We start from the raw sequence: 14,836 nt of genomic DNA, 5'->3' as shown, positions 1-14,836 counted from the left end.
CTTACATTCAGGTCTTTGATCCATTTTGAGTTTACTTTTGTATATGGGGTTAGACAATGGTCCAGTTTCATTCTCCTACATGTAGCTGTCCAGTTTTGCCAGCACCATCTGTTGAAGAGACTGTCATTTTGCCATTGTATGTCCATGGCTCCTTTATCAAATATTAATTGACCATATATGTCTGGGTTAATGTCTGGATTGTCTAGTCTGTTCCATTGGTCTGTGGCTCTGCTCTTGTGCCAGTACCAAATTGTCTTGATTACTATGGCTTTATAGTAGAGCTTGAAGTTGGGGAGTGAGATCCCCCCTACTTTATTCTTCTTTCTCAGGATTGCTTTGGCTATTCGGGGTCTTTGGTGTTTCCATATGAATTTTTGAATTATTTGTTCCAGTTCATTGAAGAATGTTGCTGGTAGTTTCATAGGGATTGCATCAAATCTGTATATTGCTTTGGGCAGGATGGCCATTTTGACGATATTAATTCTTCCTAGCCACGAGCATGGGATGAGTTTCCATCTGTTAGTGTCCCCTTTAATTTCTCTTAAGAGTGACTTGTAGTTTTCAGAGTATAAGTCTTTCACTTCTTTGGTTAGGTTTATTCCTAGGTATTTTATTTTTTTTGATGCAATTGTGAATGGAGTTGTTTTCCTAATTTCTCTTTCTGTTGGTTCATTGTTAGTATATAGGAAAGCCACAGATTTCTGTGTGTTGATTTTGTATCCTGCAACTTTGCTGTATTTCGATATCAGTTCTAGTAGTTTTGGGGTGGAGTCTTTAGGGTTTTTTATGTACAGTATCATGTCATCTGCAAATAGTGACAGTTTAACTTCTTCTTTACCAATCTGGATTCCTTGTATGTTTTTGTTTTGTCTGATTGCCGTGGCTAGGACCTCCAGTACTATGTTAAATAACAGTGGGGAGAGTGGGCATTCCTGTCTAGTTCCTGATCTTAGAGGAAATGCTTTCAGCTTCTCGCTGTTCAATATAATGTTGGCTATGGGTTTATCATAGATGGCCTTTATTATGTTGAGGTACTTGCCCTCTATTCCCATTTTGCTGACAGTTTTTATCATGAATGGATGTTGAACTTTGTCAAATGCTTTTTCAGCATCTATGGAGATGATCATGTGGTTTTTGTCTTTCTTTTTGTTGATGTGGTGGATGATATTGATGGACTTTCGAATGTTGTACCATCCTTGCATCCCTGGGATGAATCCCACTTGGTCATGGTGTATGATCCTTTTGATGTATTTTTGAATTCGGTTTGCTAATATTTTGTTGAGTATTTTTGCATCTACGTTCATCAGGGATATTAGTCTGTAGTTTTCTTTTTTGGTGGGGTCTTTGCCTGGTTTTGGTATTAGGGTGATGTTGGCTTCATAGAATGAGTTTGGGAGTATCCCCTCCTCCTCTGTTTTTTGGAAAACTTTAAGGAGAATGGGTATTATGTCTTCCCTGTATGTCTGATAAAATTCTGAGGTAAATCCATCTGGCCCGGGGGTTTTGTTCTTTGGTAGTTTTTTGATTTCTGCTTCAATTTCGTTGCTGGTAATTGGTCTGTTTAGATTTTCTGTTTCTTTCTGGGTTAATCGTGGAAGGTTGTATTTTTCTAGGAAGTTGTCCATTTCTCCTAGGTTTCCCAGTTTGTTAGCATATAGTTTTTCATAGTATTCTCTAATAATTCTTTGTATTTCTGTGGGGTCTGTCGTGATTTTTCCTTTCTCGTTTCTGATACTGTTGATTTGTGTTGACTCTCTTTTCCTCTTAATAAGTCTGGCTAGATTCCTTCCTAATTACAACCCTTAAATAGAATTCGTGCCTCATATCAAATTTACCGAGTATCATAATTCTTCCAAGTGGTAAAGATACCTCAAGACAAATGCTGGGCATAGAAGCCACAGAGCATAAATATGCAAAGAAGTAAAAAGCTAACCTTTTCAAACAATAAGGCTTCCCTCTCACTTACCAACTTAACATTTCCCTGTATGGCCCCGGAAGATGACTGGTTAGCCAGAGACGGGTAAGATTCCTCAAGGGAGGAACAACCTAAGACAGGCACAGTCGCAGGGGGGCCATCAGGTGAGAAATTGGGGATCAACAGAGGTGAGGCTTAGAACCTCACCCCCCCTGTTCTGAGAGAAATCTTCTGCATACGTGGATGTTTTATTGACCTGGTCTAGGCTGGATTAACACATAGTCTACAGGCACACACCTGATCATCTACATTTGCTCTCTTACAACACTAAACTATGTTTTCTACCTTTATCTTGTATCTACCTACCACTTCAGCATTTTATTAAAAATAATAATAATAAAGAGAGAAATGTGGTATCCACATATAAATCAAGTATAAAAATCAAATGAGTATTCATATTTGAACTGTGTATAGTTCATAATGCATGAGCAAAACCAAAAGTTTCTGTGATGGCTGCCCTTGTACTGTTCACCATGTAACTTATTCACTATGTAAGAATTTGTTCTCCATGTAAGAACTTGTTCATTATGCTTCTGAAGATTGGAGACTGACGAAAATTAGGCTTGGGGTGGATTAATGATTGTGCATTGAGCATTGACTCCCCTATACAGAATTTTATTGTCGTTAACAACCATTTGATCAATAAATATGAGAGATGCCCTCACAAAAAAAAAAAAAAATAGGACAGTCTTCCAATGGTAAAATAAATAAGTAACCGGGATGTAATGTATAGCATAAGGAATATAGTCAAGATATTGTAACAGCTTGGTAGGGTGATAGCTGGAACCTAGAATTATGTATATAAATGTTCTACCACTGTGTTGTACACTTGAAACTAATGTAATGTAATACTGTGTGTCAACTACCCTTCAATAAAAAATAATTATTAAAAAAAAAAAATAAGTCTGGCTAGAGGCTTATCTATTTTGTTTATTTTCTCGAAGAACCAGCTCTTGGTTTCATTGATTTTTGCTATTGTTTTATTCTTCTCAATTTTATTTATTTCTTCTCTGATCTTTATTATGTCCCTCCTTCTGCTGACCTTAGGCCTCATCTGTTCTTCTTTTTCCAATTTTGATAATTGTGACATTAGACCATTCATTTGGGATTGTTCTTCCTTTTTTAAATATGCTTGGATTGCTATATACTTTCCTCTTAAGACTGCTTTTGCTGTGTCCCACAGAAGTTGTGGCTTAGTGTTGTTGTTGTCATTTGTTTCCATATATTGCTGGATCTCCATTTTGATTTGGTCATTGATCCATTGATTATTTAGGATCGTGTTTTTAAGCCTCCATGTGTTTGTGAGCCTTTTTGCTTTCTTTGTGCAGTTTATTTCTAGTTTTATGCCTTTGTGGTCTGAAAAGTTGGTTGGTAGGATTGCAATCTTTTGGAATTTACTGAGGCTCTTTTTGTGGCCTAGTATGTGGTCTATTCTAGAGAATGTTCCATGTGCACTTGAGAAGAATGTATATTCTGTTGCTTTTGGATGTAGAGTTCTATAGATGTCTATTAGGTCCATCTGCTCTACTGTGTTGTTCAGTGTTTCCGTGTCCTTACATATTTTCTGCCCGGTGGATCTATCCTTTGGGGTGAGTGGTGTGTTGAAGTCTCCTAAAATGAATGCATTGCAGTCTATTTCCCCCTTTAGTTCTGTTAGTATTTGTTTCACATATGCTGGTGCTCCTGTGTTGGGTGCATATATATTTAGAATGGTTATATCCTCTTGTTGGACTGAGCCCTTTATCATTATGTAGTGCCCTTCTTTATCTCTTGTTACTTTCTTTGTTTTGAAGTCTATTTTGTCTGATATTAGTACTGCAACCCCTGCTTTTTTCTCCCTGTTGTTTGCCTGAAATATGTTTTTCCATCCCTTGACTTTTAGTCTGTACATGTCTTTGGGTTTGAGGTGAGTTTCTTGTAAGCAGCATATAGATGGGTCTTGCTTTTTTATCCATTCTATTACTCTGTGTCTTTTGATTGGTGTATTCAGTCCATTAACATTTAGGGTGACTACTGAAAGATATGTACTTATTGCCATTGCAGGCTTTAAATTCGTGGTTACCAAAGGTTCAAGGTTAGCCTCTTTAGTATCTTACTGCCTAACTTAGCTCACTTATTGAGCTGTTATATACACTGTCTGGAGATTCTTTTCTTCTCTCCCTTCTTATTCCTCCTCCTCGATTCTTCATATGTTGGGTGTTTTGTGCTGTGCTCTTTCTAGGAGTGCTCCCATCTAGAGCAGTCCCTGTAAGATGTCCTGTAGAGGTGGTTTGTGGGAAGTAAATTCTCTCAGCTTTTTTTTGTCTGGGAATTGTTTAATCCCACCATCATATTTGAATGATAGTCGTGCTGGATACAGTATCCTTGGTTCAAGGCCCTTCTGTTTCATTGCATTTAATATATCATACCATTCTCTTCTGGCCTGTAGGATTTCTGTCGAGAAGTCTGATGTTAGCCTGATGGGTTTTCCTTTATAGGTGACCTTTTTCTCTCTAGCTGCCTTTAAAACTCTTTCCTTGTCCTTGATCTTTGCCATTTTAATTATTATGTGTCTTGGTGTTATCCTTCTTGGATCCTTTCTGTTGGGGGTTCTGTGTATTTCCGTGGTCTGTTCGATTACTTCCTCCCCCAGTGTGGGGAAGTTTTCAGCAATTATTTCTTCTAAGATACTTTCCATCTCTTTTCCTCTCTCTTCTTCTTCTGGGACCCCTATAATACAGATATTGTTCCTTTTGGATTGGTCACACAGTTCTCTTAATATTGTTTCATTCCTGGAGATCCTTTTGTCTCTCTCTATGTCAGCTTCTATGCGTTCCTGTTCTCTGATTTCAATTCCATCAATGGCCTCTTGCATTCTATCCATTCTGCTTATAAACCCTTCCAGAGTTTGTTTCATTTCTGCGATCTCCTTTCTGGCATCTGTGATCTCCTTCCGGACTTCATCCCATTTCTCTTGCGTATTTCTCTGCATCTCTGTCAGCATGTTTATGATTCTTATTTTGAATTCTTTGTCAGGAAGACTGGTTAGGTCTGTCTCCGTCTCTGGTGTTGTCTCTGTGATCTTTGTCTGCCTGTAGCTTTGCCTTTTCATGGTGATAGGAATAGTCTGCAGAACTGGGACGAGTGACGGCTGGAAGGACTTCCTTTCTTGTTGGTTTGTGGCCCTCCTCTCCTGGGAGAACAGCGGCCTCTAGTGGCTTGTGCTGCACAGCTGCGCGCAGACAGGGTTTCTGCTTCCTGCCCGGCTGCTATGGAGTTAATCTCCGCTGTTGCTGTGGGCGTGGCCTGGCTCGGGCAGCTACTCCAAAATGGTGGAGTCGCGTTGGAGCAGGAGCTGCTGGGAGGCTATTTATCTCCGTAAGGGGCCTCCCTGCTCCCTGCAGCTCAGGGGTTAGGGTGCCCAGAGATCCCGGATTCCCTACCTCTGGATTAAGTGTCCCGCCCTGCCCCTTTAAGACTTCCAAAAAGCACCCGCCAAAACAAAACAACGACCACAAAAAAAAAAAAAAAAATTTAATTAAAAAAATAAAAATAAAAATAAAAAATGGCTGCTCGTTTTTCTTTATTCTCTGGAGCCAGCCTCAGGCATCTGCTCGCCGGTCTTGCTGCCCTGTTTCCCTAGTATTGGGGTCCCTATCCCTTTAAGACTTCCAAAAAGCGCTCGCCAAAACAAAACAGAAAAAAAAAAAATGGCCGCTCACTTTTCTTATGTCCTCAGTCGCCCAGCCTCCAGTGCCTGCTCACTGTTCTTGCTGCCCTGTTTTCCTAGTATCGAGCGCCCTGCACTCTGGCCCGGATGGCTGGGGCTGGGTGCTCGGCAGTCCTGGGCTCCGTCTCCCTCCCGCTCTGCCTGCTCTTCTCCCGCCGGGAGCTGGGGGGAGGGGCGCTCGGCTCCCGGGGGGCCGGGGCTTGTATCTCACCCCCTTCGCGAGGCGCTGAGTTCTGTCAGGTGCAGATGTGGTCTGGATGTTGTCCTGTGTCCTCTGGTCTCTATTCTAGGAAGAGTTGTCTTTGTTATATTTTCATAGATATATGTGGTTTTGGGAGGAGATTTCCGCTGCTCTACTCACGCCACCATCTTGGCTCCTAGTTCTTATTTTTGTTCAGTCAGTTATCTTTTAGAGATTTAAATAACGAGGAAAGCATTTATATTAATCCACCCAGTGCTTGTTATTCCTTTGTGTGGGTCCAGGTTTCCATCTAACACCGTTTCCTGTCTGTCTGAGGATTTAATTTCACATACCTTGTAGTGTGGCTCAGCTGTTGAATTATTTCAGCTTTTGTATGACTGAACACACCTTTATTTTTTTCTCTGTTTTGTGTGTGTGTGTGGCCTACCATATGGTCTTTTGTGGAAAATGTCCCACGTGTGTGTGAGAAGAATGTGTATTGTGCTGCTGTTGGATGATGGAGTGTTATTGGTATAAAATATCTATCTTTGACTCTAATTACAATTTTGTCTTCAAGTCTGTTTTGGCTGATACTTAGTAGAGCCACACCTGGTCTCTTTGGGTACTGTTTGCCTGGTGTACCTTTTTCCATCCTTTTACTTTCTACCTATTTGTGTCTCTCTTACATGTGTCTGTTGTAGACAGCATATAGTTGGAGCACATGTGGGTGGTTTTTACTTGGGCTTTTCATTTCTTATTTATTACCACTATAGAATAGTTTTGCAGTGATTAGTGGCATATGGATACCAAGATTTTTTTTAAACACCAGGTACCAATATTTTCTGGTAAATATCAATTTTCCTGAAACAAAATAACCACACATAAATCAATTTCATATGGCTATACCATCAGCATAATTTACCAGAACTAAAAAAGGGCAATACTTACACTCATGCACATTATTTCACCATTTTGTAAAATTTTTTAACTTCGACAAACTTTGCCAGTGTGAAAAGTTCCTCAAAAACTGTGATAACATAAACTACAAAGTTCACTTTGGAGAAGTAGGGAGTTATTTTTCAAATTTTGGCTTTAAGATATTTTTTTTTCAATCTGTTAAAAAATACACTCAGGAGTGTATTGAGAGAAGTGGAGAAACGAGCTTCTAGTTGATGGATTCAAATTATCTGAAAATACTTCAGCAATGTCAGTCAAGGCAAACTTCAAGAGCAAGAATATATTATAAATAAAAATCTTTCAGCAAGGTGACAGACAAGAGTTCTTGTATCAGTTGTCCAAAGGTGAGAGGTCTTGAATAATTACAGAATCTTCTGTAAGACAGAGTTGTCTACCTCCAGTGATTCATCTTTTACTAAAATGATATCATTAGAATCCATGTACTTTTCTAAAAGCTCATCCACTCTATCGTTTAGATATCCAACTTCCAGAATGTGTTCAGTGTTAACTACTCCATCTGCCATTCTTAAGTCTCCTTTGGAGTCTCTGCTATTGTTACTTTCAATGGATTGAAATACTCTGAGATTGTTAAAATCGTTAATCCTCTGTGACCGTCATGTTTGTTAAATTTGTGAATTAGCTTTCCTTTAAGTCTTTTGAGCACCCCATTTTCACCAAAACCCATGAAGTGGTACATGACTTGGACATTTGGATGTTAAGCCCTAGCTTGATAGACACCTTCCCCTAGTACATCACTAACTCCTCTGGACATGTGAACGTGGGGACACTGCTATTGGAGCTTATTGAAGACATTCTCATCTCCTTCCTTGAGCATGACTTCAGATTCTGCCACAGTTTTGGTAGAGCCTGTTAAACAAGAAAACCATGTGATTTAGTCTGCCATTCTACCATATAAGGGTACTTCTCTTCTACAGTAGGAACAGATCAGTTTTAATAGCATAATCTTTTTCTTTTAGTTGCAGTAACTTTACTCAACCTTAATCTGTAACTGGCTTACACTTGACAATGATACTATGGTATGTTGGGCATCTTTTCTTCTCTTTGAGAGAAAATCTTAGTATCATATCAAAGTTTTATTGTCTCAAGTTTGGCAGGTCCTCCTTTGGTAAGACCACAGATAATTTCTATTCCTGTAGGATTTTTGAGGCAAACTGAACTTTTCTGGAATTCTGGCCTCATTTTCCCATGTACAGCAGACTCTGGTGTAGTCGTTTCTCAGTTATCCAGTTGTCCTTAAGGCATGATGAGTCCTTCCATTCTTGAATTTGTCTTAGAACAACAGCAGAGGTAGTAAACAACGTCCAGAGATGCAGGGCTTGGTCTTCTGTCCTGTCCTCCTCTTCAAGGTGAATATGTACTAGGCCAGCGACCCCACTCCCCACCAGAACACACACACCGGCTGTCGCTCCCACGCCCACTCTGGCCATGGCCGCCCAGCCACGGATGCGGGTCTCACATGCCTCCAGGCCCAAAAAGAAAAGGGCCCTTGCAGCAACTGGGGGCCTCCTGGATCATGTTTTTAAATCCATTCTGCCAATCCCTGCCTTCTGATTGGAGTGCTTCCAATCATGCTGGTGAAGTAGTGTTTACACCTTCCATTTTGCTATTTGTTTTCTGTATGTCTTATGTCTTTCCTCTTCCTCCATCCCTCAATTGTTGTCTTCATTGTATTACACAAATATTCTAGTGTACCATTTTAATTCCTTTCTTGTTTCTGTTACTGCATATTTTTTGAGTTATTTTCTTAGGGGGTCCATAGTAGCGGTCAATGTAGAGCTGATTATTCTCCACTCCTGAGGCAACACCTCTGAGTCTGCCCCCTCAATTATGAGTTTTCTCCCCCAAACTGGCTGGTGGAAACAGGCATTGCTCCCAACCCCACAAGAGTCTAGGCACTGTTCCCTCTAACCTTGCAGATGGATCTTTTCCCAACCTTGGGTAGTTTCCTTATGTGTGCATGCTGATAATTTCTGTGCAGAGCATCCGAGGGTCCCCTCTGCAGATCTCTTGAGCCAGCTCTACATGCTTCCCTTTCTTTCTGATACTCTGTCCTGTGAGTCTCATTGCCTCTGTCCCTCTGAATGCTCAGCTCTGTCCCCTCAACCCAGGAGTCTGCTGGGCCTCCTTTCCATCCCCCTCCCTGCACTGCAGACTGGAAACTATCAAGGTGGTAAACCGAGGCAACAGTGGGGCTCACACAGGTTGTCTTCCCATCTTTCTGAAACTGCTAGCTGTCATTAGCCGATATCCAGTATCTAGAAAACCAGTTTCAGAGTTGTTGCTTTTTGTGTTTTGTTTCTGATTGTTACGGAAAAGGGTAAATCCATTCCCTATTACTCCATTTGGGCTGGAAATGGAAATAGTCCATTGTTCTTTTTAAACAGATTCTTAGTATTCTACTATATTTGTGTGCCATAAACATAGCAGTTCCCTATTGATAATCTATTTTCAAAAACAATGCTGTAGGCTCTTTGTATATATATCTTGGCATCCTTTTGTGAGAGTCCATAGAGAAAATTCCTGTCTGTGGAAGTTCTGGGTCCAAGGGTTTGTGCATTTACATTTTAAATACGCAGTTTACTTGCCCTGCAGTGTACAGTTTTACCATCAGCAACGGGCCCATGATGAGGCAGACTTTGTATTTTAAACTTATTAAATTACTCTGTCCCTTATGTGTAGACTCAGGGAGAGTTGGAATGGGTCATTTGTATTTTGCGGTGTTCCCTATTTTTTATGAGGGAAATCACAGATTATGATGTCATTGGCAAATGTGCAGATTCTCAAAAACCTAAAGACCTATTCTTCAAGAATGTCAAAGTCACTCTTTGTGTCCAGCTTAGTGTTTGGGACCAGAAGGGACTTTTCCCCGAGGGCCGGCTGTAAGTCATCCTAGTCGGATAGCCCCAATTTCCTTCCCTCCAAGTCTCGTGGTGTTTTTTCACTGTAGTCACTGACTTCTTTCCTCCTCTTCACCCAGGGCCTGGAGTCCCCAACAGCAGGGCTTCCGAAGCACAAAGGGCAGGCTTCCTTTACGTCAAATGGTGCGGCCCACAGTGGAGTCCCCACCAAACACCCGAGTATTGGCCAGGCTCCAGATTCTGCCAGTGGTTTGGGCTCAGGTCGGGCCTTGTTAGGCAACAGAGGCACTGGATACCCCTCGGAAGGGATTACGAGCAGGGAACGGAGCAGGGTGACCTCTGCTACTGGGTTTCCAGATAAAGAGCAGCATCTAAGGGCCGGTGATGAAGCGGGCCTGGCAGAGCCCCATCACCCCCCCGTGTCCCAATTCAAAATAGAGTCCGATCGTCTCAGGACTAGCTTACCTCCGCATCTGAGAAGAGATGACCGAGATGCACACCCTGGCCCTGAACAACAGGACTTACCCTCGGCCAGAGACGGGCATCTCCACGCGTACCCAGATCAGCATGGGGGGCTGCCCGTTAGCCAGGGTCATATCTATCAGCATAGATCAGGCCCAGCTGGCATGGATCCGCTTTCACTGCTCCATCCTAGCGCTCACCCACAGGGTGTGGTACCCTTCAGCATGGGTCGGCTTGGTGTGGTGCCACCTGGAATGGACGAGCAGGGATTGGTAGTACCTGGCGTGAGTCAGCGTGTGGTGCCACCATTGGTACCTGGCAGAGATCAGCAAGGATTAGAACTACCTAGTCCAGATCAGTCTTCTGTGGTTCCACTCAGCACATATCAGCATGGCATGATACTTCCTGGCACAGATCAACGTGGTATGGAACAGCCTGGGACAGATGACAGTGACATGGGACCACTTGGCATGGATCAGCATAGATTTGTAATGTTTGGCACAGATCAGCAAGGACTCGTACCTTCTGATGTAGACCAACATGGATTGGTTCTACCTTTTACAGATCAGCATGGTTTGGTATCGCCTGGCTTAGTGCAAGTTGCTACAGTTCAGCAAGGTTTTGTGCAGCCCAGTTTGGAGACATCTGGCTTCATACAACCTGGTACAGAGCAGCATGTGATCCAGCCTGGCCCAGATCAGCCTGCTTTGGTCCAGCCTGGTACAGGTCAGCATGGTTTGGTCCAGCCTGGCCCAGGTCAGCCTGCTTTGGTCCAGCCTGGAATAGATCAGCTTGGTTTGAGGCAACCTGGTACAGATTTACGAGATTTGATATTGCCAGGCACAGAGCTTCGTGGCCTTCCAACATTCCACACAGGTTCTCGAAGTTTTATATCACCTCGCCCATATCAGCATGGAATGGTACCTTCTGGCAGAGATCAACATGGCCAGGTACCACCACTCCTAGCCAGTCAAGATTTGGCATCACCAGGCATAGACCAAGAGGGTTTGGTACCACCAGAAATTCATCAGCAAGGTCTGATGCATCTTGGCACAGCCCGGGATGGCCCAACACCATCAAGCACAAGTGTGGGATCTGCACACCCAGATGAACAGCATTTGCTGTCACATGGCCCAGATCAGCGTGGCCGTGCATACCCGGTATTAGACTCCCGCGATGTAATGTATCCTGGCCCTCGTGGCCCAGGGTACCCAGGTGTAGATCAGTACATCCGGGTAGGTTCGGATCCAAATCAAATACATACAGCAGACCAACCTGGGATTTCTGTCCAAACCACCGCAAGCCAAGAGGCTACCATTTCCAGGAATGAAGACTACCTTAGCAGTCTCTACCAAGTCTCACCAGGAAAGAGTGGCACCCAGAGAGAGAGACGTGCATCCCCGGATAAACTGGCTTCTAGCTTCCCAATGGCAGTGGAAGCATTTCGTCTGATGGGAAAGCTCATCGGTCTCTATATGGAGCTAAAGAAGAACACGGAAAATCTGGATGAGGAGCAAGCTGGCCAGACCGACTTGGAGAAGATTCAGTACCTGCTCACACTGATGGGTGGGTACCACTTGTGCAGAGGAGAGACTGCTAGTTGTTTGAAGTTGATTGCATCCTTTTCTCCTACTGGCCTCAACTCCTGGCAGTGGGGATTCTTCCCGAGTCCCTGTAAAGCAACATGTCTGTTCTTAGCCATTCTGGGGTCTCCTAGAGCCCTCAGGGTCCAAAAGGTGTAATTAAACCAGCAGGAGTGAGGAAGTGAGGAGGGAACGGGGCCAGTTCTGATGCCTTTGACAGACTCAGGAGCGCAGCGGGGCAAGAGAAGCAACAGCTTAGGGGGTGGGCTGGGGGAGAGCGCGAGGAAGGCTGAGAGCCGGCTGGGGGGCACAGGTCGGCGGTCCCAGAGCCCTTGCGGACAGTAAGCACCAGTGGGTTTTTTATGAGCTAAGGCCATTCCTCTGCCCTTTCTTCCCGTGCTCTCCCCTGCAAGCACCAGGAAGAGCCAGACAAGGGACACGTTCAGTTCTCTGGGGCGGCTTCTTTGAAGGCCCCAAGTGGGGGTGGGGAGCCCACTGGAAATGTAGCCCTGCTGACATAAGGCCTCCATTTCCCATAGTCAAAAAGACCATACCCCCCGACCTACAGGAGCAGCTCAACACCTTAAAGACCTTGACCGCAGAAGTTCAGCAGGATAAAGCCAAAGTAAGTGAGGAGGGCCCACCCGCTCTGCCTTGAGCGGCAGCAGCCCGACTCTGCGCTTGCGTTCTGATGGATCACACACCCTCTCACTCCCATTATTCTCTCACTGGAGCCTTACAGTCCCACCAACAGGAAGTGCGCCTCAGGTATCGTTGACTTCACTGCCTGCATCTAAAACTTGATGCTCAAAGCAGTTAAATTTAAGTCAGCCGCAAGGAGGCCCGTGCTTTCATTACCTGGGGCTATTTCCAGTGAGACGCACTGTCCCTGGAACAGCCTCAGAGCCAAGCGTGTGTGCAGAGGAAGCGGGCACGGCAGGGGGCTGCTAGGTCTCCAGGTGGTCTCTCGGTGCCAGCTGTCTACAGGGATGGACAGGTGGCTGGATGGAGGTTGGGAAGGGACCTCGGTTTTCATCAGAGGGCTGGATTAGGATCGGGGTGTGGGGGAGCGCTTGCTCCGCTGTGGAGGCCCAAAAGCAGAGAACTCAAGGCTGCCCGACCCTCCTTTTCCATTGGGTTTGCAGCTGGACAAGGTGCAGAGGGTCCTGGAGGGCGAAGGGGAGCGAGGAAAGGGGGAAGAGATGAAAGGTGGCCAGCTGAGCTTGCAGCTGGGCTCCCTCAGGTAAGATCCCCTGCCGGGCGCAGCGCATCCCGGCTCACTCCCACCCTGATGACCACTGTCGTTAACCTGATCGTGTCTGTTCTGCAGGTTGTCCACATCTAGTTCAGGTTGTCCTGGGTTCGCAAAACAGCTCAGCACCTGGGCTTAAAAGAGCCAAAAAATAAAGAAAGTTCTTGAGACTTTGCCCCAGGTGGAGGCTGAAGGGGAGCGCTTGCAAGGGCCCCCCGGGAGCCCTCTCTGCACTGCCGGGTCTCAGCCCCGGCAGCCCCTCAGGCCAGCACCCTGGCGCCCGCTCCCAGACAGGCAGGGCCGCGGACTCCCGAGGCAGACCCGGCCGCAGGGGGCCGAGGGAGCCCTGCTCTGTATCCCCCTCGATCCCTGAAGGCACTGGAGGACCCGAGCCCCCGGGCCAGCAGAGGGGCCAGGCCGCCTCTTGTGCACACAGAGTCGCCGTGGCTGACATTGAGAAGGAACTGGCTGAGCTGAGGGAGAGTCAAGAGCGGGGAAAGGTCAGCGTGGAACGTTCCGTCTCTGAAGCCTCCCTCTACCTGCAGGAGCAGGTGAGGCCTCCGCCCCCTTCAGCCGCAGGGACCAGGGCCCTTCTCAGGGCTTGCAGCTGTCTTCTCCCATTCTGTGGCTTGTCTTTCCACGCTCTTGATAGTGTCTGCCTTAAAATCTTGAGCAGTGCTCTCCTGGGTCACCCCCAAATGTTCCCAGTGGGAAGTGGCCCAGTAACAGCCCTCTGAGTGCTCACGGAAGGATCAGATAGGAAAAGCTCCTGGGCCCGGGGGGCAGATGCCAGGAGCACCTTTGCACAAGAGGCCCCATCCTGAACCACTCCCGTTTGCCCAAACAGTGGTGTGTGCCATTTCGTGCCCCCAGAGCCGGTTGTGCTATATGGGTCTTGAGGAGCAGCAGACACTGTGTGTGAGTCACCTGTCATTCCAGGGCTCATGTCTGAGCTTAGCAGCTCCAAGGTTCTCCTGGGGCCACACCTCAGAGAGAACCCACCCACTACCTGGCAGGCCTGGCCTCCTGTCACAGCCTCTTCAAGGCACCACCTTTCACACTCCTGATGCTCGAGCCACCTTCCTGTCTTTCTCTGAACACACTGCTGCTTTCTCATGCTGTTCCCCTTCCTGGAATGTCCTCTTCCTATTTACCCTGAGAGCTGCTACTTATTCTTCACAATGCCACTGAAATGCCCATAGTTCGGGGAGACATCTTCTCTTCTAGAGAGAATTAACTGTCCTCCTCATCCCAGGGGCCCTCTGACATGTTCTTCTAGACTCTTCAGCACAGCACAGGCTCCTCTGGCTGCAAGCAGCCGAGTCTCACTGAGCTCAGGCACAGGGAGCTTGGGTGAAAGCGTGTATGTGTGCAGAAGGCTAGCGAAAGTGGGACTTCCAGGCCAAGGGGACAGTCCCTGTCTGTGTCTGTTTTTGTGTGTTTCTGTGCCTCTGTGTCCTTTTCCTTATCTATGTCTTGCAAATGCCCCCACATCTCCCATCCTATCAGCTTTCTTATCTCATACATGGCCCAAAACGGCTGCCCAGGCCCTGCAATGCCACATACTTCCAAGAGAGGAGTTAAGTTGGCCCAGCCCCTCTCTCTGAGCCTGGCAACATTCACAGGGCTTTGGTCAGTCTGGAGACTGGTTGCCCTTGAATCAGGTGCCTACCTGAGACCAATTATTTGTAGTAACAAACCAGCTGTAGAAGTCAGAAAAGAACAGGAAGGCCAATGGAAATTGGTTCACTCCCAAACAATGAGAGACCCTTGTAGGAACGGTAGCAATTAACCTGTTCTTTTGTCATTATTTATGTACTAGATGGGACCAGAGCACG

The 14,836-nt window shown here is 45.5% G+C and overlaps 1 protein-coding gene and 1 pseudogene across 1 annotated transcript in view; one reads left to right on the top strand and one right to left on the bottom strand.

Annotated features, from left to right (window-relative positions):
- QRICH2 (glutamine rich 2) overlaps window positions 1-14,836 on the top strand; it is a 36,464-nt gene that overhangs the window by 13,839 nt on the left and 7,789 nt on the right. Inside the window, exons 7-10 of the mRNA XM_057499542.1 lie at window positions 9,791-11,729; window positions 12,286-12,371; window positions 12,892-12,989; window positions 13,435-13,549. Of these exons, the coding sequence (XP_057355525.1) occupies window positions 9,791-11,729; window positions 12,286-12,371; window positions 12,892-12,989; window positions 13,435-13,549 (2,238 nt within the window). The remainder of the gene's footprint in view (window positions 1-9,790; window positions 11,730-12,285; window positions 12,372-12,891; window positions 12,990-13,434; window positions 13,550-14,836) is intronic.
- LOC118919894 (cytosolic 5'-nucleotidase 3A-like) lies at window positions 6,510-9,794 on the bottom strand (annotated as a pseudogene).

This window comes from Manis pentadactyla, chromosome 4, assembly GCF_030020395.1.
Source record: "Manis pentadactyla isolate mManPen7 chromosome 4, mManPen7.hap1, whole genome shotgun sequence".
In the NCBI taxonomy this organism is placed as follows: Eukaryota; Metazoa; Chordata; class Mammalia; order Pholidota; family Manidae; genus Manis; species Manis pentadactyla.
Note: the sequence above shows the minus strand (reverse complement) of the source record. Positions and strands in the feature narration are given on the sequence as shown.